The sequence below is a fragment of the Leptodactylus fuscus genome, chromosome 4 (assembly GCF_031893055.1).
Source record: "Leptodactylus fuscus isolate aLepFus1 chromosome 4, aLepFus1.hap2, whole genome shotgun sequence".
Taxonomy (NCBI): Eukaryota; Metazoa; Chordata; class Amphibia; order Anura; family Leptodactylidae; genus Leptodactylus; species Leptodactylus fuscus.
In genome coordinates this window covers 134446634-134468807 of record NC_134268.1, presented here as the reverse complement: position 1 = coordinate 134468807, position 22174 = coordinate 134446634, and the positions used below count along the sequence as shown (strand labels likewise).

Here is a 22174-nt window from a genome sequence, read left to right as displayed (position 1 = left end):
TATGACACGGTGCCTGAAATCTATTCCAGCAAAATCTGTGTTCCAAAACCAAAATGGCCCTCTTTCCATTCTGAGCCCCTCCCACGTACCCATACAGCAGTTTTCAACCACAAATCTGATATTCCCGTGATGAGGAGAAACTATGCAACAAACTTTGAGGAGCTTTTTTCTCTTTCATCCTCTTATAAATCTAACAGCTCTTCGATCTTGTCTATGGCACAGAAAACCACAAGTGGCAGAATAAAATTTGCATTCGGGGCATCTCCAAAGCTACTGGGCCTAAACCCTATGCTGCAAGGCATCTTTAATTTTCTACTGACCAAGCCTGGTTTTGCCTCTCATGAATTGAACCTGGGGTTATCACACCCTGGCTCTGTGTAATCCCGACTCATCTAGACTTAGAGACATAGCCTGCCAGGTTCACATTTTTATCTTAAAAATTGAATCGTGCATCAAGCCCACAACAAAAGCGGTGGGCTTGTCATATACTACCGTGATTAAGCGATTGCCTTCTGCCTGTTCCAAGTCATCCTTTCGAAGAAGACTATCCTATGCTTCTCTTTTATTTCTCGTCACCCTCGGACTTACTGGATCTTCTAAGAGCTCCCAACTATCTCAATCATAGAATGGCTCTTTCTCACACTTCTACTGCAGAATCTTCAGAGGCGAGGCACTCCACCTCCTTCTGTACCCCCGATATGCTACTGTGTCCATTTTTTCACAGATCATATCCATGGAGACTAGTGACTTCCTATGCATCTAGAGTGGACTGTGTTCACTCTCACAAATTATTTCAACTGACTATTTCCCCTCATCTTTATACATCCTTTTTCTGGTTAACCAGAGCGAACATCCTTCTGTTATCTTCTACCATTCCTTTTCTGTGCCCTGGTTTCCCTTGTGAAGTCCTAGTGCTTGATGTACCTTCTCCAGACACTGCCAGATTTGTTGGAAGACATGATGTACATTTATTGTTTCTCTGGTGAGAGATGTTGCTAAATCATCGGTTTCTTATCATTTGTCTTTATTTTCCTTAGCAAATTATAGCTCTGCCCTTTCTTACATGAGTTTCCCACTATCTCACTTCCTTAAAAAATGGCCTAGTTTGGGTCCCATGAGAGAAATATGTTATATTATTTGAATGTTTATTACTAGTTCAACCTTAGTTTTACTCAGGGCCGATTCTAGGTTACCTGCTGCAAAGATAATGATGTAAACTGAAAAGTAGGTCTAAGTTTTACATGAAACTTGCTTCCAGATTTTCTTGCTGGTTCTGATTAACAAATACTTTCCCAAATGGTTCCGCAGCCCAAATCTAGGTGGAAAAATCTATGGAGAATCAGTTTAGCTCTTCGTAAGTCTATCTAGGCCTCCATATTTGCTCAGCAACCAGATGAGAGCAGTTGTTTTTTTTTTGTTTTTTTTTTTTTTTTATCTTCCCCAAACTTCAGGTTTACAATCCGTGGATTCGGTTGACCAGGCAATAGTATGCAGAGTTTGCTGAGGGACTAGTGGGCATGGCTGGAGATTTCATTCTCACTCTGCATGCCGGTCCCTATTGACATACCTCATATTTGTGCTCCCTACAGTCCCAATTATTTGATCTGAGTTCAATGTCTGATGCTTTTCAACCCAAAGGTGAAAGCCTATACTTCTGCTAGTTTATAACACATCAGAATTAGTATTTTCCTCATTAGCAATCATCTGTTCATGTAGTAGGAAGGGACGATGGTGAAAACTTGTTGTCGCATTGTTGCTACCTTCCACCGCACCCCAGGTCTGGACTGTAACTACCGTATTTTCCGGACTATAAGCCGCACATAAAAACCTACGATTTCCTCAGAAATCGTAAGTGCGGCTTATAGTCCGGTGCGGCTTATATATGGATGGAAGCGGCGGCAAAGACTGCGTGCCGCTTCCATACATACATAAAAGGCACCGTAAGGGTGCATTCACACTACTGAACGCCGGCGTGTATCACAGCCGTACACGCCGGCGTTACAGCAGGGCTGCCGGACACTTCCTGTTCATTTCTATGGGAGCAGGCATGCGAGCGCTCCCCATAGAAATGAATGGACAGACACTTCCCATTCCATTAGTTTAACCTAACGTTTACGGTTGGGCTCTATCAGCATGATTTTGCTGATAGAGCCCCTCCTCGCCTGCCGAGCACTTCCAATAGAAGCGGCTGGCACGCGGGGGGTTAAGCGGCCGCTGGCAAAGTCTGCCTGCCGCCGCTTTCAATAAGATATAATGCGCACCGGACTGCGGCTTATAGTCCGGTGCGCCTTATATATGAACCGAGACGGACTATAAGGCGCTCATGGGCAATGCGGCTTATAGTCCAGTGCACCTTATAGTCCGTAAAATACGGTACATGTTATTGTACTAACATCCAAGGCAATGTGAATGTATTAAGCACTTTCACTTTGAAAACTCCAGCAAATGTGGCAGAACCTTGACTAGATTAATAAATCCATGATTGACATTAACATTTATCTAATTGATCAAAGACCAGCAAGAGGAGATGAGACACGACCCTAAAGACATAGTAGAAATCTTTTGGATTATAACCACCCCTTATACAATTTACATGTTCCCCTTTACGACATGCCCGCCACAATTTTTGACGAATTTAGTCGAGTCAACCGCTCTTCCCGATTTCCTCGCAGAGACTATCTCCTCGGCTTTCTACGTAGAAGAGCTCCTAGATGCCAAGGCAAGTAAGATGCCATGGCAAGTAAGATGCATCAAAAGAGGGGGGTTTGGGGACCATGTGGGGTAAGAACACCTAAGCAGATAAGGGACTTTACCTTCCAAGAAGTGCATTTTCTGTAATAAGAGGTTTGAAGAACCCATCGTTATGAGAGCATAGAGTACCAAGAAGCTCTTAGTGGGGTACTTGACACGCTTGTCATTCCAAGATGCTATCTTAACTCAAGACCTAAATGCGATTCATTAATTTGATTTACTTTCCCATTTCTTACTTTTCATGTGAGAGATGTTGTGGCTGACCCCATAGCCCTTCATCTCCCGCATGCTCCACTTGGATATCAATACTCTTTATTTGTACTATTACAGAACAGATATTTTTGGCTTTATTAACTCCCTAGTGTATGCTTGCTGTTTTGCCATATATTGTTGCTGTTTAATATTGTCTCAGTTAAGATGGAGAGATAGATATATGTTGGGTTTTTTTTTATAGATATTTTGAATGAATTGTTTCAAAGAGAAAACAGAGTACTACATTATTGGACCCTAAGGAAAAGACGACTTGATCACTGTCAACAATATGTTGTATTTGAAAGAAGTGCAAAACAGGTTTGCTCAGTCTTTTTCCTTTTATTTTTTTTATTTTTTTTTAGAGAGAATTGATTTACTTTCCATGTTATTTGTTATATTTTAGTTATATGACTTTGTGGTATTATAAAGTTTTATGAAAATTTATTTATTGCCAACATCTTCTATTTAGATATTGTCACCATTCACATCAGTCTCTGCCCTCGATAAGGATGCTATTTAAAGGGGTTGTCCAGTTTCAGCAAATGTTTTAGTTTTACAGCACATCAATTCACAATTTATTATGGGCATTAGTGTGACATAAAAGAAGTGTGGAGAATAAGACAGGTTTAATTTAATAGATTAAAGAAGACCTTTCATCATTTGGAATTCATCGGGTATGTATCACACTAGAAAGCAGACAGTGATATATACAGAGAAAGGTCCAAACAAAATTTGGGGGACATGGTTGGATACACCTGGTCTTCCCTCCCTGTATCTGATTAGGGATAGATCTCTCATTTCTACTCTACCATGTTCTTGATCCCTAGAGTGCTATTCTTTGCTATGAATCGAAGGATGTTTGGTGTTTTAGTGGGGGTTCCTAATGGACAGTCCCCTTATGCATGTCAGATAATGTCTCCATATTTACCTTGTATTGATGTTACGTTGATGTTTTTTGTTTGTTTTTATGTAAATTAAAATTGGTTAATAAAAAGCATCTGATTTAAAAAAAGAAAGCCGACCGTGCGCTGAGTTCAGGGTACTATCGGCTTTCCTGTTCTGTACCCCCGGTGAAGAACTATCAGTGCCGGTACCGTAGCTTTTCACTGTCAGAAGGGCGTTTCTGACAGTCAGTCAGGAACTCCCCTCCTTACAGCAGCGTCTATTGCTGTGCTGTGCTGTACTGTGAGAGGGGGCGTTGCTTACCGCCCAGTGATGAGTGGTGAGGAACGCCTCCCCAGTACTTTTCTATGGACGAGTACTGTGAGGAGACGGAAGGGGTGTTCCTCACTGCTCTCACAGTACAGCGCTATAGGCGTTACTGTGAGGAAGGGCGTTCCTGTCTGAAACGCCCTTCTGACAGTGAAGAACTATGGTACTGTCACCGATAGCTCTTCATCGGGGGCATAGAACGGGAAAGCCGATAGTGCGCTGAATTCAGCGCACTGTCGGCCCTCTAGCGGTGTATTAAACTGCATGTGCACCATATGGTGAAAGGTCCTCTTTAAGGAAAGTTTTTGCCAGTAAAATTGTTATTAAACGTGCAGCTATATACCTTTGGGCTTGGCCAATCTTCACCCATGCTCAAAAAGAGAAACGTTTGAAGAGGGCTCAGAAATACAATTTTCCAATAATTTTTTTCACCGATGAATGCCATGCACTAGTACTTATTGATGGAGTTCTGGATGACTGATGAACGACTGTCCTGCTCCTACAAGACTGTAACATCAGCAAGGTGGTAGAGGACTTTTCATTCAAGACAGTGCCCCATCTAGTGCTATAACAAAAAAGTTTGACACCTTGGCTGTTATGGCATTCAATTGCCATCTCCTTGATACAGAACACATTACAGTGATGAATAATATACCTTTGTTATATGACACCCTCCCCTGTCCTACTTTCTAAATAACATAAATAATCATTCTGATTATCCGGTGATGATCCGTTTCCCTGTTTCCTGAAACAGATCGCCACTACTACTCCCCCCGCCCCTTCAACCACTATACCATTATATATAATCTCCACACTTCTTCTGGGTAGACGGCTCCTCCTTCTGTACCGATTATACAGGGGGCACACTCTTCTCCAAGCGCTGTGCCCAGTAGAGGTGGATTATTGCTGAAGAAGGGCGCACACAGACTGAATCAATACAGGAGGAGGGGGGTGTCTCACAAGAAGAAGCGTGGAGGGCAATATATAATATGGGTAGGGAGTTTGGCTGAGTAGGTAGGAAAGGGAGGGATGGCTTGAGAGACAGTGAGGACGGGGGAAGTGAGGAAGGAGGGGGAGTAAAGTGAGAGGGGTTAATGAGGAAGTTACATAGCAGGAAGCAGAAGCATTTAAACAAATGCAGGAGATACCAGGAGCTCCCAGAAATCACTCAAAACACAGCTAAAGGTATATGGGTGCATTTTTTAACCTGTTAATGACGCCAACAGACATTTAAACCAAAAAAACCAAAACATTTCTTGCCCAGAAAACCCCTTTAAACTGCCTTTACACTACATGATTTATCCATCATGAATAAGAACTCTTCCATTCTCAGCACAATATATATGTCACAAAAATCATGTGGTTACTGCAGTTGTAACCACAACTTCATTGGCACAACTGCAGTTCAATCCCAGCTTTTTTGGCAACTGCTGGAATAAGAATGATATCTGATGATAGGCCTATAATTGTATAATTAGTGCTCCTATTAGGCCACATTTTAATATTAACAGATTACTGTTTAACTACTTTATTTATTGCTAATTCTTTTGCTACTCTAGGCCCTTGAATGGATTCACGACAGTGGTGAATTTTACTTATCCACGCATACATCAACAGGTTCTACTATACAGCATACTCAGGAGTTGTTAAAAGAACATGAAGAGTTTCAAATTACTGCCAAGGTAGGTGAAAGTTGTGTGTGGGTTTTTTTTTTTTGTTTTTTTTTGGAGTGTGGCAATTGAAAAACCAGACATAATAAGATTGTGAGCCCTATATGGGACAATCACCCGACAATATAAAGTGCAACAGAATATGTTCTACACAAATAAGAGAAATAAAGTATTTTATTTACAAAGTACGTATATAGAAAGAAAGAAAACCAATACCTTTGAGCATCCAAAGACATTGAAAGTGCATCCAGACGTGTACACACAAAATTTCCTCAGGTGACAGGCGATGATACTTAAACAGGGCGTATATTTGAAGTAGTAGCAGAGACAGTGATCCGAAGGATATCCATTAGAAAACTTAAAGATAATTTTTCGCCTCATCTGTAGCACAGGTGTTAGGGAATCATAGACTACACACCTCGTGGCCCAGCATTATCAAGGTTTTTGGACACTTAACATAGACAAGCCTCTCAAAAGGGATTGTATCATTAATGAGTTTCCTTACAGAGGTGTAGTAGGAACCGAGGAGCCATCCAACAAAGGAGCAAAGATTTGTTAATAAATATCTATCTGCTGATGGCAAGCCTATTAGACCATTGAGTATATTCACAGTCCAGTCACATTAATGTGACCACCGCCTACTTTTGATGTCAACAATAAATAACCAATCGCAGAAGGCACGTGTCATCAGCCGTCTGGGTGCACTCATCATTGTGGAAGGCACAATGGATCAACACAAGTATGCATCTATCCTTGCGGACCATGTTAACACCTACATGCGAAATTTTTTCCTCAGAATGATGGCATCTACCAGCAAGACAATGCGATGTGTCATAAAGCTTACAGTGTACGTGCGTGGTTTGAGGAGCACCAGGATGAGTTTACCGTACTCCCTTGGTGAGCAAATTCCTCAGACTTGAACCCAATAGATCGGGTTGTTCACGCCATGGATGCTCAACCGTGTAACCTTGCGCAGCTGGCCATGGCACTGGAGTTGGCAAGGCTCAACATCCCAGTGAACATCATCACAACATCCCCTTTCTTCCTGCTCGTCTCGCAGCAGTCTGCTCTGCGAAAGGTGGTTATTCTGGATTTTAACAGGTGGTGACATTAATGTGACTGGACTGTGTATGTGCTTCAAGATGGAAGATGACTTCTAGGAGAAAATTAACAGAATGAAAAATTTCAAACCCGAATGCAACAATAGTGATTGGGGCAGTCCCAAATTTAGTGCAAAATTTAGTTATTTCCTCTTTATATCTATAAAGTTTATCTTGAATCTGCAGCATATCACACCAGAAAGCCATTGGAAAGTCAGGAGTGGAATGCCGTGACTGAATGCCAATGCATTGCCTCAGCATCCCGTCACGGCTAGCCGTGTGAATAAGCCACACGGCGGAAACCTTTACTGCCTTGTGAACTTAACCTTACAGTGGATAAGAGTAATTCCATGGTCATGTGATGAGCACCTTGGTGCACTGCTCGTTAGCAACACATTAATCATACAAATCTTAAGCTTACATCTGTTGTGCACCTTACAATGTGTGTGAAAGAAACTGGGGGTGCATTGGTGGTTGCTCAGGAAAATGCTTTCTCAGCATTAACTGAGACTTCTGCAGCCCCTTCCACTGAGGATCAGTGGAGTATAGTGCGGAGAGTATTGTCCCTTGCCTTCCCTGCTGGGAATAAGGCCCCACCTGATTTCTGTGGACAGCATCTAGTATGACAGACTGGGAAGGATAGGAAACAGGCAGATGGGAAGACAGAATGAATGGGTGGATATACAGTTTGTTTTAGGGCACTGAGGCAGTGTGTTAGTGACTACAAAAGTCAGTGAACGTTCAGAACATTGACTCTTGTTAATCATCTGATGCTCCCCCCATCCTTTATACCCTTTGGGAAATGTAGGCAGGTAGGTTCTTTTTATCAATTTTAAGGCTGATTTTCCCTGGTACTTGTGAAGTCTGATAATTTTGTTGCTGTTTTTTCATATATTTTTTTTTTTTTTCTTTTACTGATTTTCTCCTGTAACTGGAGCTGTCTCTCCCCAGGGCAGAGGAAAGCCAGTCACACACTAAAGAAATGAGCCAAAACCATTTTACCATGTTTTGCACCACGTTGCAGAAATGCCGCTTTTTTTTTTTTTTTTTTTTTTTTTTTTTTTTCTTCAGTGTTTATTTTTTGAGCCAAAGTTAAGAGTGAATTTAACCGAAGGGAAATGTGTAAGAGCTTGCCTTCTTCTATATCTGCTCTTGCTAAAAAACCACATCAAATCTGCAACAAAAAAACTGCGTTTTTGCATCATGGGGCCTCAGCCCAAACATTCTCATTTAGCTACACCCATAATCGTCTGACCAAATAGTAAACACTAAAATCAGACATAGAGCTTCCTATCTTTCTCATCTAACAAACCATTTGCATACAATAAGCCACATGGCCAGCAGTTCTCATACCACACAACAGAACTAGATACTCCTTTCTGCCATGAGAATAAAGGGAAGAATGAATGAATGAAATGATGAGAATTAATCCCTTCCCGCCGATGGCATTTTTTGATTTTTGTTTTTCGTTTTTGACTCCCCTCCTTTTAAACCCCATAACTTTTTTATTTGTCCGCCATATGAGGTCTTAATTTTTGCGGGACAAATTTTTCTTCATGATGCCACCATTAATTATTCTATATAATGTACTGGGAAGCAGGAAAAAAATTCAGAATGGGGTGGATTTGAAGAAAAAATGCATTTCTGCGACTTTCTTACGGGCTTTGGTTTTACGGCGTTCACTGTGCAGCCAAAATGACATGTCCCCTATATTCTGTGTTTCGGTACTGTTCCAGGGATACCAAATTTATATGGTTTTATTTACATTTTGACCCCTAAAAACAATTCCAAAACTGTTAAAAAATTTTTTTTCTAAAAGTCGCCATATCCCGACGGCCGTAACTTTTTTTATACGTAAGTGTACGGGGATGCATAGGGCGTCTTTTTTTTGCGGGGCCGGGTGTACTTTGTAGTTCTACCATTTTCGGGAAATGTTATTGCTTTGATCACTTTTTATTCAAATTTTTATCAGAATCAAAACAGTGAAAAAACGGCGGTTTGGCACTTTCGACTATTTTTCCCACTACGGCGTTTACCGAACAGGAAAAATATTTTTATAGATTTGTAGAGCGGGCGATTTCGGACGCGGGGATACCTAACATGTATATGTTTCACAGTTTTTAACTACTTTTATATGTGTTCTAGGGAAAGGGGGGTGATTTGAACTTTTAATTCTTTTTATATTTTTTTATATTTTTTTTTAACTTTTTTTTTTTTATTTTTTTTTTTGCATTTATTAGACCCCCTAGGGGTGTTGAACCCCAGGGGGTCTGATCACTAATGCAATGCATTACAATGCTAATGCATTGCAATGCATTGCAAAAAAGCATCCTTTCTTTTGCAGGCTGCATAGACCAGCCTGCAAAAGAGAGGCTTTGCAGACAAGCCTGGGAGCCTGTACAAGGCTCCCAGCTGTCATGGCAACGGGACGTCAGCCCTGGAGCATGCTCCAGGAGCCGGCGATCCCGGCCAAAATGGCGGCACCCATGCGCCGCCGGGAAAATGGCGCCTCCGGCGCCTTTGACCGCGGCGCCGGAGGGGTTAATGCCTCCGATTGGTCCGGGGACCGATCGGAGGCATTAGAGCCGGTTGTCTACTGCTTAAAGCAGTAGACACCTGGCGGCTATGGCGGTCGCCATAGTTACAGACCCGACATGCGCCGTACTATTACGGCGCATGTCGGGAAGGGGTTAAGAAATAGGGGACTCATTTTAATTGATCCATAAAAGTTAAAGGGGTTGTCCCATCTCAAGGATCCTATCTATACTGCTAGCTTATGTGGATTTAAGACTTTTCCTAAATACAGTGCTTCTGCAAAACTGCTGGGGATGCTCTCATTTCTCCGTCCAGGACAAGTGATGTAGCTCCCTGCACTCAGATAGGGGAGGGGGAGCTGAGTGCTCGGGACTCTGGAGCAGCTTGTATTTCTGAGCTGTTGATCTCCCAGTTTTCAGGTCTGCTAATTAAATTTTGCTGATAAGGGCTGAGATAGGGAGTCTGTTACCTCTGTATGTAAACACAGACCTAAAACGGAGTTTATTGCAAGCTGACTCTTGTTCCTGTAGCATGTAAATTTGGGATTCTGATCAACTATCAAATCCAGCTCATCTACATCAGCTTCATATTGTGCATCTTCCAGTGATACTGTGCTAATTTATTTACAACCATCCCTCATTACTGACTGAAAACATGTTCTGCTATGAAGAGAGCTAAGCAGAGCAAGTGAAACCCCACCCACCAATTTACCAAGAAAACCAGGAAGTGAACAGAGCACACAGCAAGCAGGGTGCTGATCAAGCCAGTTGGGAATACCCCTTTAATAAAGCAACATCAAATATTTAAACAATCTAATATTCAATATCCCTTAGTAATTACCATATCAAGACTGACTCCTGTAATAAGTCAATGGTTGTGTGAGACACATCTGAGCCAATGCTTTGAACATTCACTATAAATGGATGCGTCTTACTTTGTAGCTGGAACAACTACACTACTAAATTACACTTTTTACTTAATTCTTTTTAATGAAAGTAACTGATTTTTATTTTTTTTTAATTCTCCATCTTTCACAGCAAACTAAAGAGAGGGTAAAACTTTTGATACAACTTGCTGATGGCTTTTGTGAGAAGGGGCATGCTCATTCATCAGAAATCAAAAAATGTATTACTGTCCTGGACAAAAGGTATCGAGATTTCTCTGTGCGCATGGAGAAATACCGTACAAGTTTAGAAAAGGCGCTAGGAATTTATAATGACTCCAACAAGTCGGTAAGTATTAGAAGTAGCGTCATGAAATAACTGTTCGTTTGTGCTGTCTGTTCGGAAATCATTTAACAGTTTTCGTTTCTAATCAGAAACTTGTTTATATCTCTTTTTTTTTTTAATTTTTTTTAAGATTTTCAAATTTTGTTGTATGCAATTTTTTTTATAACCGTCTCCTTTTTTCCCCTTATTCTAGCAGTAGATGTATAGCCATTTATAAATTTTAATTTTATAATGGCTTCTTTAGGATGAGCCTAAATTGTAAAGTGTAGCATTCATCTGTCATCCAAAAAGGGGTATGATTTAGTTGTTATATATTTTTTCAATGATTCTATAAAATCCAAAACAAGTATTTCCTCTTTATTCACAGTTTATAGTGTATATACGTTTTTGTTAAAGGCAGGTGATAAAATACTACAAAAGAATCGTTCAAGAGGACCTTTCATGTCCTCAGGCACTTGCGGTATTATGTACCACTAGAAAGCCGACAATGCTCTGAATTCAGCGCACTGTCGACTTTCCCATTGTGTTCCCCCGGATGAAAAGCAAATAGCCCTTCACTGTCAGAAGGGCATGTCTGATAAGCTAGATGGGAATGCCCCTCCTGACAGTCTGTCTGTAGCGCCCCCTTTCTCCTGACAGTACTCGTCCATAGGTTAGTAAAGGGGGGACCTTCATATAATACCGTATGTGCCTCAGGACATAAAAGGTCCTCTTTAAACTGTATATTGAGCTTTTATTTCTTTCAGTACTACAACACTGCACTGTAAAGTAACACAATGAATGCCTACATTGAAAAGACCTTGTCAGACATGGCCTGCATGGTATATATCTGGAGGGACATATGTACCCTAGTTATATTAAGAAATTACTTAAGCTGTTCATGAGGACTCTACTGTGAGGACTGTATTTTTTTTTTCATTTGTGAATACCTATGAAAGGCTAAAATGATGTATGATACAGAAAGACTTTTGCATGCACTGCCTATTGCATAAGTTGTGTGTGTTTTGGGTTTATTTTTCAAGCTAATAATACCCAAACTAGACCTAATCATTGTGAATTTATTTTTATTTTGTGCAGAGTAAAAGTTTGCAGTTAGATATTATTCCAGGCAGTGCTCCGGGATGTGAAGTAAAGCTTCGAGATGCAACACATGAACTTAATGAAGAGAAAAGGAAGTCTGCTCGTCGAAAAGAGTAATGTTGTTTGTCTTTGTCTGTCTGTCTTTCTTATTTTATTATTCAATTTCCTTCACATTTAACTTAAAAGATTAAGTAAAGAAAAAAATTCATAAATCAATAGTGCAGGTCAATGGAATTAATTGCTCCTGTCTTTACTTCTTATCTTAGGGCACATTCACACGACTAAGTTTTAGCCATGACCAGCCGCAATAATAATGTATAGAATCTCCCATAAAATAGTGAAAAATTTTTTTCGGTCGGCTTATACTCGAGTATATACGGTAATCCTAAGATAGCAGTATTTATCCTGTACAGTGAAATCCGTAAAAAAAATATTCCGCAATGTGTAAATGAACATATTTTGGTCACCTATCATTCCACAAAAATTGGCAAGAAAAAGTGGTTAATGGGTCAAACTAATATGCAGAAAATTGATAAAACTGTAGAAAACATGAATAAAAAATGTTCAAACTTTTAGATGTACCCCAATATGATGGAACTCAAAAAGAATCTCGGGAATAAGCCCTCTCGTAGACAGACAAATAAAAAGTTATGAATTTTGGAAAGCGGGGAAGGAAAATATATATTAAAAAAAAAATCTTGTGCTCATGTACAAACTGCCATGTCCTTAAAGGGTTTCACAAAGTTTATTTATGGAAAAAAGTTTACCTTCAACTGCACTATAAATATATTGCAACAAAAAATGTTTTCACTGTTAAATGGGTTTTTAATGTATTGGGAAATTATTTTAAACTATTTTCTATTATATCTTACCTAATATTCCATACTGGAGGGTTTTGTTTACTTTTATTTAATTACATGATTTGAGGGGGTTTTTTTGTTTTTTGTTTTTTTAACAGTACTCTTAATAAGCTGTAAGGAAAGTGTGTCAATCTGCCTCTTCTTTCCCTTCCACTGCCTGCATACATGTACATAACTACATTATTATTATTATTATTATTATTATTATTGTTATTATTATTATTTATTTATTATATAGTGCCATTAATTCCATGTTGCTTTACATTTGAGGGTTCACTTACAATGCACAAAATAAACAATACAAATATAATATTAACAATGACCAACTGGCACAGTGGGGTAGAGGGCTCTTCTCGCAAGGGCTTACAATCTATGATGGAAGAGGGATAGAGACAGAAGGTGAGGGGAGAGGTTGTTCAGATGGTGGTGTTGTAACGGTAGTGTTATTGGAGGTTGTAGGCCTTCCTGAATAGGTGAGTCTTCAGGGCCTTCTTGAAGCCTGTGATTGTGGGGGTCAGTCTTATGTGTCGTGGTAAGGAGTTCCAGAGTATGGGGGATGCACGGGAGAAATCTTGGAGACGGTTGTGTGAGGAGCGGATGAGAGCAGAGCGGAGTAGGAGATCATTGGAGGATCTGAGGTTACGTGTGGGCAGGTAGTGGGAGATTAGGTCAGTGATATATGGAGGGGACAGGTTGTGGATGGCTTTGTATGTCAGCGTTAGTATTTTGAACTTGCTGGACAATGGGTAACCAGTCAAGGGATTGGCAAAGGGGAACAGCTGATGAAGAATGGGTGGAGAGGTGTATTAAGCGTGCAACACCGTTTTTAAAGTGGACTGGAGGGGGACAAGGGTATTTGCAGGGAGGCCATGGAGAAGGGTGTTACAGTAGTCTAAGCAGGAGATAATGAGGGCATGAACTAGCATCTTTGTAGTTCAGGAGTGAGAAGGGAGTGGATTCGATGGATGTTCTTGAGTTGGAGGCGGCAGGAGGTGTTGAGGGTACATTAATTGCCCTAAAAAAAAAAGGATACAACATACTCAGAAATTTCAAATTTCTGCAAAAACAATGCATGCAGCTATATACATTATTACAAATATGGTCTGATTTGACACAAATGGATGTAAAAGTGCATCTCCTGTTGTCTCAAGAAAAAGGCCCTCAGAGGCTACCTTGTTAGTATACCTCTTGGTGACTACTAGACGTGCTTCATTGATGCACTTAAACACATTTTGCCCAGTTGAAAGACTTTGAAAGGGGGGTGGGGGCACATCATTGAACTGAGAGAAATATGATGGTCATTTTAACAGATTACTCCTCCTTTGAGGCTGTTCTAATCTAATTGATAGGAGTTGTTAAGAAAAGTGATTATGTAAGACATATAAACACAGCAAACAAACTCCAGATGGCCTAGACAGACATACATTAGAGAAGCTTATTAAGTCCGCCAACAACAGCAAGTATCTCTCACAGTTTTCTTGTCCTTTATCCAGACACAGGTGACACCTTCTATACATGTTGCCTCTGCCTGAGCTATTTCTTGGCACTTAGAAGGAAATATGGTGTCTATTAAATGTACTGCTATTAACAGCCAGCTCCATCACCTTTGTTTGCATGGATGCCATGAGTGAGAAACCTCCACTGCCATGGACCTGTATTGCTTTTGAATCATAGCGATCTTGTTTTGAACCATCAATCGAGTATGGAGGCCTCATTGTGAGCTCCTCAGTCCTACCCTTGCTGTAGAGAGAAAAAAACAAAAAAGCACTGCCTCAACTGCTAGTGTGATGAATTAGTTTTTGACATATGCTTATGTAAAAACATAGCTAACCTTGGGTTCACACCAACGTTCAGCACTCCGTATTAGGTTTCCGTCTTCTGCATGCAGAAGACGAAGACCTGTCATGCTGAGTCCGGCCGTGAGCGTCGGGGAGTGTTTTGAGCTCTCTGCAGCGAAACCGTTTTTTTTAAAAACCGGATACAGAATACTGTATGTCAGACTCTGTGTCCGGTTAAAGAAAAATCGGTTTTGCCGCAGAGAGCATAAAACGCTCACCGGCACTCATGGCCGGACCCTTTTCAAACCCATTCAAATGAATGGGTTTGAAAGATGCCGGCAGGTTTCCATCTCCTGCCTCTGTTTTGTGCAGGAAACAGAAACCTGTAGAACGGAGTCCCGGGCGCAGATGTGAACGAGCCCTTAATGATATTCAGTTGTTATTTATTTGATGTTTCTTTGCCAATTTGCATAACTTCTATTTTAATTTAAAGGGATTCTACCATTAACAAACTTTTTTTTTCTAGGTAACACGTCGGAATAGCCTTTAGAAAGGCTATTCGTCTCCTACCTTTGGAAGTGATCTCCGCCGCGCCGTTCGTTCGAAATACCGGTTTGTACCAGTATGCTAATTAGTTCTCTTGCAGCGATGGGTGTGGGCCCCAGCGCAGGAAATGCGATGGGGGCGTCCCCATTGCTGCTCTAAAACCGACTCCAGCGCCACCTCTGTCTTCTTCTGCATCCTCCCCTTCCTTCTTCGGTTTGACGTCGGACGCCTGCGCAGTACGCTCTGTTCGGCGAACTTGCGGTGTCGGCACTATGGCCGCGGGCATGCGCAGTACGTTCAGCGAAGTTCACCAAACAGAGCGTACTGCGCAGGCATCCGACGTCAAGCCGAAGAAGGAAGGGGAGGATGCAGAAGAAGACAGAGGCGGCGCTGGAGTCGGTTTTCGAGCAGCAATGGGGACGCCTCCATCGCATTTCCTGCGCTGGGGCCCACCCCCATCGCTGCGAGAGAACTAATTAGCATACCGGTACAAACCGGTATTTCGAACGAAAGGCGCGGCGGAGAGCATTTCCAAAGGTAGGAGACGAATAGCCTTTCTAAAGGCTATTCCGACGTGTTACCTAGAAGAAAAAGGTTTTTAATGGTAGAATCCCTTTAAAGGGCACCAGTCAGCTATTTTTTTTCACCAGTAATCCAACAGTATAGTATAGTAACAGTATTTTGTTAAGTAGCTGAGGTGTAGCGTCCCAGACCTCTGTTACATACCAATGTCTGGGCTTACTGAGAGTCAGTAACCAGTGTTTCACTTAAGTAAGAACACCCCTGGTTTCAAATCTAAGTGGTTTAGGGAAGGTTGGAATAGTTAGTATGGTGCAAAGGAGTAGGGATTAGTATAAATACATAAAATGCATGTATAACAATGCCAGAAGTCTCCCTAACTAGATGGAGAAACTAGAAGTGATGTTGAAAGAGGAAAATGATACATTTGGGATAAGTGAGACATGACTGGGCTCTAGGTATGACTGGGCTGTAAATATACAGTATGTTTAGAAAGAAGTGTAAAAATAGACAGCACAAAAGACTTGTACTATCAGGGCCATGTTCCCTACAGCCCAGCGATGATGCTGAGCTGTGAGGCCAACCCTTCTGACAGTGGCGAGATAAGGAATGCCTCCTCCCCCTCCTGACAATACTCGTCCATAGACTAGTACTGGGGAGGGGGTCGTTTCTCACCGCTCAGCGTCATTGCTGGGTGGTAAGGAACACCCCCCTCCTAGTACAGCTCTATGGACTTTCCTGTCAAGAGGAGCGTTACTGGCAGACTGTCAGAAACGCCCTTCTGACACTGAAGAGCTATGGTACTGGCACCGATAGCTCTTCACCAGGGGCACATAACGGGAAAACCGATAGTGTGCGGAGTTTAGCGCATTGTCTGCTTTCTAGCAATATATAACACCGCATCTGCCCGAGGAGAGTAAAGGTCCTCTATTAAGTACTACTGCTATGGCGAGTGAGCTGTATGACTTTTACAATGTTAACAATACTGGTAGCCATGCTGTCTTGGAACGTACAGTAGCTGTTAACTTTCAAATATGTTCCTGTACACAAGGTTCACAATAAAATTTCCCTATTTCAAACACATAGAGGGCAAATTTTCATGGCAAAACTGTTATTCTTTCTGTATAGTTCCCTCTAAAACAACTATGTTGTCTTAAATGAAACGATATTACCTGCAGGGGAACCCACATAAACAAGGGGGAAACATACAAAATTTGTGTAGATGTTGTCTTTTTGCAATAGAGTTACAGTTGTTGCATCATAGATTGTTATAAGTTTTTCTCTTCTGTTGTATGTTCATTGTAACAGAATCACTTATGCTAAGTAGAGTATGGGCTGTCAAGGAAGAAACAAACTTTTATCTGAAACATCCCTTGAAGCACTTTGTCATTTGTTAATTTTGGTTATTTATTTTAATTCTTGTTTTTCTCCATCTTGAAGGTTTATTATGGCCGAACTTATTCAGACAGAAAAGACATATGTTAGAGATCTACGAGAATGTTTGGATGTGAGTTACTTATTATATAATTATTGATTTATCACCTTAATGTATTTCAAGCTGTTGAGTTCAATCTTTGTCATATTGTAATACAGTCTTGTATCCAAATCAAAGGTAGATGGACAGGAATGTATACCGAAATGCTGTCATCATTTATGGACTCTCAGTGGAATGGATCCAAGTCTATGGTCTCAATAACACAATCAGTGTTTATACAAAATATGTAGTAACTAGGGATGAATTCTATACATAGGGAAAAAGATTTTATACACATTTATTTTGTGTTTGGCAGTTACTCCCTTACAAGTCAGTTTCTTGAGGCACATATTACTTTCTGACATGAGCTTATGTCGGAGCAATCACTCTGTTTCACTGTTGAATGCACATATTATAGTTTATGCCAAAATAATCGCAATCTACTTGCAGTTGACTTTTGATCGGGTATATTGGACTTTTATGCACTGAGTTCTGTTGAACTTTGTCTTCCCACTAAACCTGCTTGTATCAGTTATGGCTTACTATTCCAACCTGATCGGTCATCTCTGCTAAATGGCACCTTTATTACCTTCCTTTCACATCTCCACCTGCACTGGTATCATTTGTACCTGTGTTGTGACATCAGGGCCCAAACGGTCTTCACCCTTTCAGCGGCATACAGGTACCTTCAAGTATTGGTATTAAACTGTGTCCTGATTCCACACAGCTTTATAAGGCCAATTAAATTACACTCTTTGCAGTCACAAGTATATTCTTTCTAGATGATCGATCCTTTATCAGGTGGTAAATACCTTATTCAAACTATCCTTTCAAAGCTTGTTTACACCATGATTACCCTCCCTATTCCTGTAACACTAGCATTCGGGTTTCTGTCTTCTTCGGGTCCCCAAATGGTTAGACGAAGAAACCCAGGTTTCCACTGAAAACGTTTCTCTTCCGATTTAAAGCAGAATTTGGGTACGGAGAGGCTCCAACGCTAGTGTGAACCCAAAGTGATTACAGACATTTATTAAGCAGTCACCCTTCCTTATCTCACATCATGTCTGGGTAACCATAAAACCCCGAATTACACATGAAACGCTTTCCAGCCCTAGATAAGCATTGTGGCTTTAACCTGCCTGATTTACTGTCATACTATAAGGCAGTTAACTTGTTTAGGATATTGGATTGGTATAAATGCCCTGTTCACAATCTATATGTGCTGGTCAAAGAGTCTATGGCTGATTTCCTATGGCATCTTGAAAAGTATTACTTAATGCTCCCCAAATGAGATTCTTAACTAAAGCTGCACTCTGTGTGTGGTACATAGCCAATGAATGTTAGCTTCTGTTTGGACCTTAAAAATCTTTTATCTCCCATCACTCTTTCCAGATAGCCTTCTTTTACTCAAGAGGTCATTAGTACAGTAGGAACTCACCTGGAGACCTCACCTTATTTAGCCTATACCTCAGTTGGTAAGATATCTGGACCAGAAACATATTATTCCTATCCCAGTTACACCACCAGCCTTTATTAAAGCATTGTAAAGTGAACTCTCTTTAACAAATTACTGCTGCCTTGAAGTACTCACATGGCCGGGCCCATCCTGGTGCATCAGGTTTACAAAAATCAAGCTATAAAGTGATTACTAAAGTATTACTAAGCATTAGGGCTAGTTCACACGGGGCACGGAATGGCAGATTTTGGTCTTGATTGTGATGCGAGAAGCTGCATCAGAATAGGACCAAAATGCGACTGTAGCGGCTTCCGACAGTCATGGCTTCCCGCTCCTGAGTAGGCTCAAATGAACGGCCATAGCCCAGAGGGTGCTGCCGTGAGGTGGACGCCGGGGCTGAATCAGCCGCGGAATCCACCTGAAGAAAGGGCAGCTCGTTTCTTTTTTCCGTGAGCGGCATGTAAAAAAAAAAGTAAGCTAGCGCTCTACATAGGCCTCTATTGTGAGGGGGCGGATTCTGACGTGAATTCAGTGCCAAAATCTACCCCCTCTTGCCCCGTGTGAGCAAGCCCTTATGCATTATTTCTGGACTTCACTGTCTGGTTCTCCCAGTGGGCCGGAGCAGATTACAGAATCTTCAATTTAACACATTTGCTTTATATAAAATGCCTGAGTGGCTTTTCTGCAATGTTACTGCTGTATTTGTACGTAACTTAATCAGTGTTGTTGGTAAAGATATTATTTGCAGATGAACAAGTTGTGTATCTATCCTCCTCTTTGTGTTGAATATTTAAGCAGTGTGGTCAGTTCCCTCTGGATATTTATAGCCATTGGTGAAGCCATCAGTTCTGCGATGCCCGAATGCAGTTCTACTACCAGAAAAAATGTCATCTCTCATATTCACATGTTAGAATTTGGAGAGACATTTTAGGTGGTCTTTTGACTCAGTCATCTCCAAAATGCGCCATAAAACTGCTTTCCATGAGTTTTCAAAGGGAAGCGTTGATTGCTTCCTGCTTGATCTTGCCACATGCCACAGCTGAATTACAGTGGAACCTGTAGAACGGGACCTTAGGCATGATTAGACCTATTATACTGAACATAAAGTTAGTCACATGGAAAAACCCGCAGCAGAAGATCGAAGCTTAATTTTGGCTTAATGCCAGGAGTTCTATAGGGTTTTTTTTTTTTTTTGGAGAGGATTTTGAAGTGGAAAATTTACCTGAAATTTCTCTCCAGATTTTGCTGTGTCAGCATACCCTATAGCAAGTACAATTTAAAAAGCAATAAGACCTTAAAAAGCTACATTGACCTGACCAAGGAAAAATTAAGAATAAATACAAATAATTATTCTTCTTGTGGAACTTTATTCAATATGTTTCTTTGAATCCCACTTCTTCCAAACATTAAGGATCTTCATTGCTTCGTTCTTAAAATTATCTTGTACAAAAAGAGATTCAAAAGGTTTCCCTATATTATGCAATTATTTGAAAAATCAAGGATAGAGTGAGTATCCAAAAATATAGGGTCGCAAATTAGAACTTTATAGCTTTATTATTGACCTGCTAAAATATTATAATATAAAATTGCTCCCCCACAAGTGAAACACCTTCACCTACAACAATGTGGATTGCTAGACTCTAGTCAGTCACATGAGACTGACTGGAGTCTAGTGAACCACATTGTTGTAGGTGAAGGTGTTTCACTTGTGGGGGAGCAATTTTATATTATAATATTTTAGCAGGTCAATAATAAAGCTATAAAGTTTTAATTTGCGACCCTATATTTTTGGATACTCACTCTATCCCTGATTTTTTTTTAATTATCTTGCAATTAATAAATCAGTTTCAGTAGTATGGCATCTCCAATTAATCACAAATTTTCCAGCCTTTCTTTTCAAGAGAGATGTCACATCCCAAATATTTATTTAATCACCTCTTTTTAAACCCTCTATAGCTGTTTTATATCCTTCTTACATTGCAGAACCCATAAGATGAGGCCTTACAAATGATTTATAGTATTAAATTTGGACAGGATTTCAGTTTTGTTTTTGTTTTTAAAAATACACATTATGATTACCTTTGTTTTTTTTTCCTCCTGCTTGATACTGATTATCGCAGTCTCTTCTCTGGTCATCATAGTTGTATAAAATTTAATGTGTATACAGCCATATTATTACAGGGTAGAATTCTGATAACTGTGCAGAAGCCCTAATATCAGTTTATAGTGAAGGATCCCACTGGCTGAAAGCTAGGGATCTCGAGAACTGTGAATGAATACAGAAAGCATGCTGGACAACTTTTCATCTTGTGGTTAATAAGCTTTATTTGATGAAACCATCTTCTTTAAGCAGTCTATCTCTTTCTTAATACAAATTGTTTTTCTTTGTCATATTGCAGACATATCTATGGGAAATGACTAGCGGAGTTGAAGAAATTCCACCTGGCATTGTGAATAAAGAACATATAATCTTTGGCAACATGCAAGAAATTTTTGAATTTCATAATAAGTGAGTGTTTTAAGAGTACTGAATAAAGTTACACTTTATTTTTTTGAGTTAGTGGCTTTTTTTTTAATACTTTGTTATATTAACAAATTGGGGGCCTTTGCCAGCTGATGGGTTGACAAGATGAGGCCCATCCCATTGTCACACTGCTTAGTTGATGCAGTCTGTATTGTCTGTGGCATCAAAGATGTTAAATGGCTGAGACTGAACTTAACTTAGCAGCAAAATGTATATTACATCCGGCTGTTCTCTTCTGATGTAGAGGGCAAAGATACTCTGATCATGCTTCCTTCTTAAAATACCATTAACTCCAATTGCATATAGAACAACTTAATGGTATGTTTATCACTGAAATTGCATGGTTTAACCCAACGTTAGAAATAAACTCGCATATTTGTCTGTTCTGAGCATACTTGTTTATTGGTGGTCAGGGGAGCTTATTGTAGGTTGAAAGACTTTAAAAGGATAAAAGTAGTACCTGGAAGAAAGGGAGGAAAAGAGAAGTGTTTTTATTTTCAGCTTTTTCTTATGGTTTTTATTTATTTTTTTAATAACACTGTCAGACATGTCAACTCACACACCCCATCCACTCCATCACTCTTACCTTCCAGGCTTCTTCCTCTAGGACAGCTCTTCCTTATTTTCTGACTGCTGCCACTTCTCCCAGCGCTGCTCTGCACACTGCTGCTGATAATCCTCCTCTACTGCACATCTTCCACGCATGCGCAATAGAGGTGGATCGTTGCTGCAGAGCATAGAGCAGCATTGGAAGAAGAGTGGTCCTGGGAATTTGTAAAGAAGGAGGGGCCGTCGTCCAGGAAGAAGCCATTAATCATTGTGAATTTGCTCAAATTGACTATTTTGAATCCATGCCACCCTACCCCACACTGCCATTAGCTAAAGAATATGTCACTGTCTGTACAGTGTCTAATCAAGATTGATATGTCAATAACCAAACCAAAATTCAGTGACTTATAAATACGATCCCTGTGTTTTAAATCTGTGATATGTTACCTTAGTGTTATTTTAAAGGAGAAAATCTTCTTTTTCACATGACATCAAAAGCAAGTTTGTGCGTTTTGTAATGTCCGAGATAAAACTGTTTGATGTGACCTTCCCCTTGTTTTCTTTACATTTTACACAGCTTCGTAGTCCTGTACACAGTAACCCTCAGTGAGAAGCAAAAACATTTCTCAATACAGAAAC

General features: G+C 40.4%; 1 protein-coding gene across 3 annotated transcripts in view; it reads left to right on the top strand.

Moving 5' to 3' along the window:
* Nucleotides 1–22174, top strand: part of TRIO (trio Rho guanine nucleotide exchange factor) — a 200143-nt gene that overhangs the window by 72940 nt on the left and 105029 nt on the right. For all 3 annotated transcript variants that reach the window (XM_075271066.1, XM_075271068.1, XM_075271067.1), the window contains exons 20-25: nt 3206–3321; nt 5775–5897; nt 10558–10752; nt 11827–11942; nt 16973–17039; nt 20862–20971. In XM_075271066.1, the coding sequence (XP_075127167.1) occupies nt 3206–3321; nt 5775–5897; nt 10558–10752; nt 11827–11942; nt 16973–17039; nt 20862–20971 (727 nt within the window). The remainder of the gene's footprint in view (nt 1–3205; nt 3322–5774; nt 5898–10557; nt 10753–11826; nt 11943–16972; nt 17040–20861; nt 20972–22174) is intronic.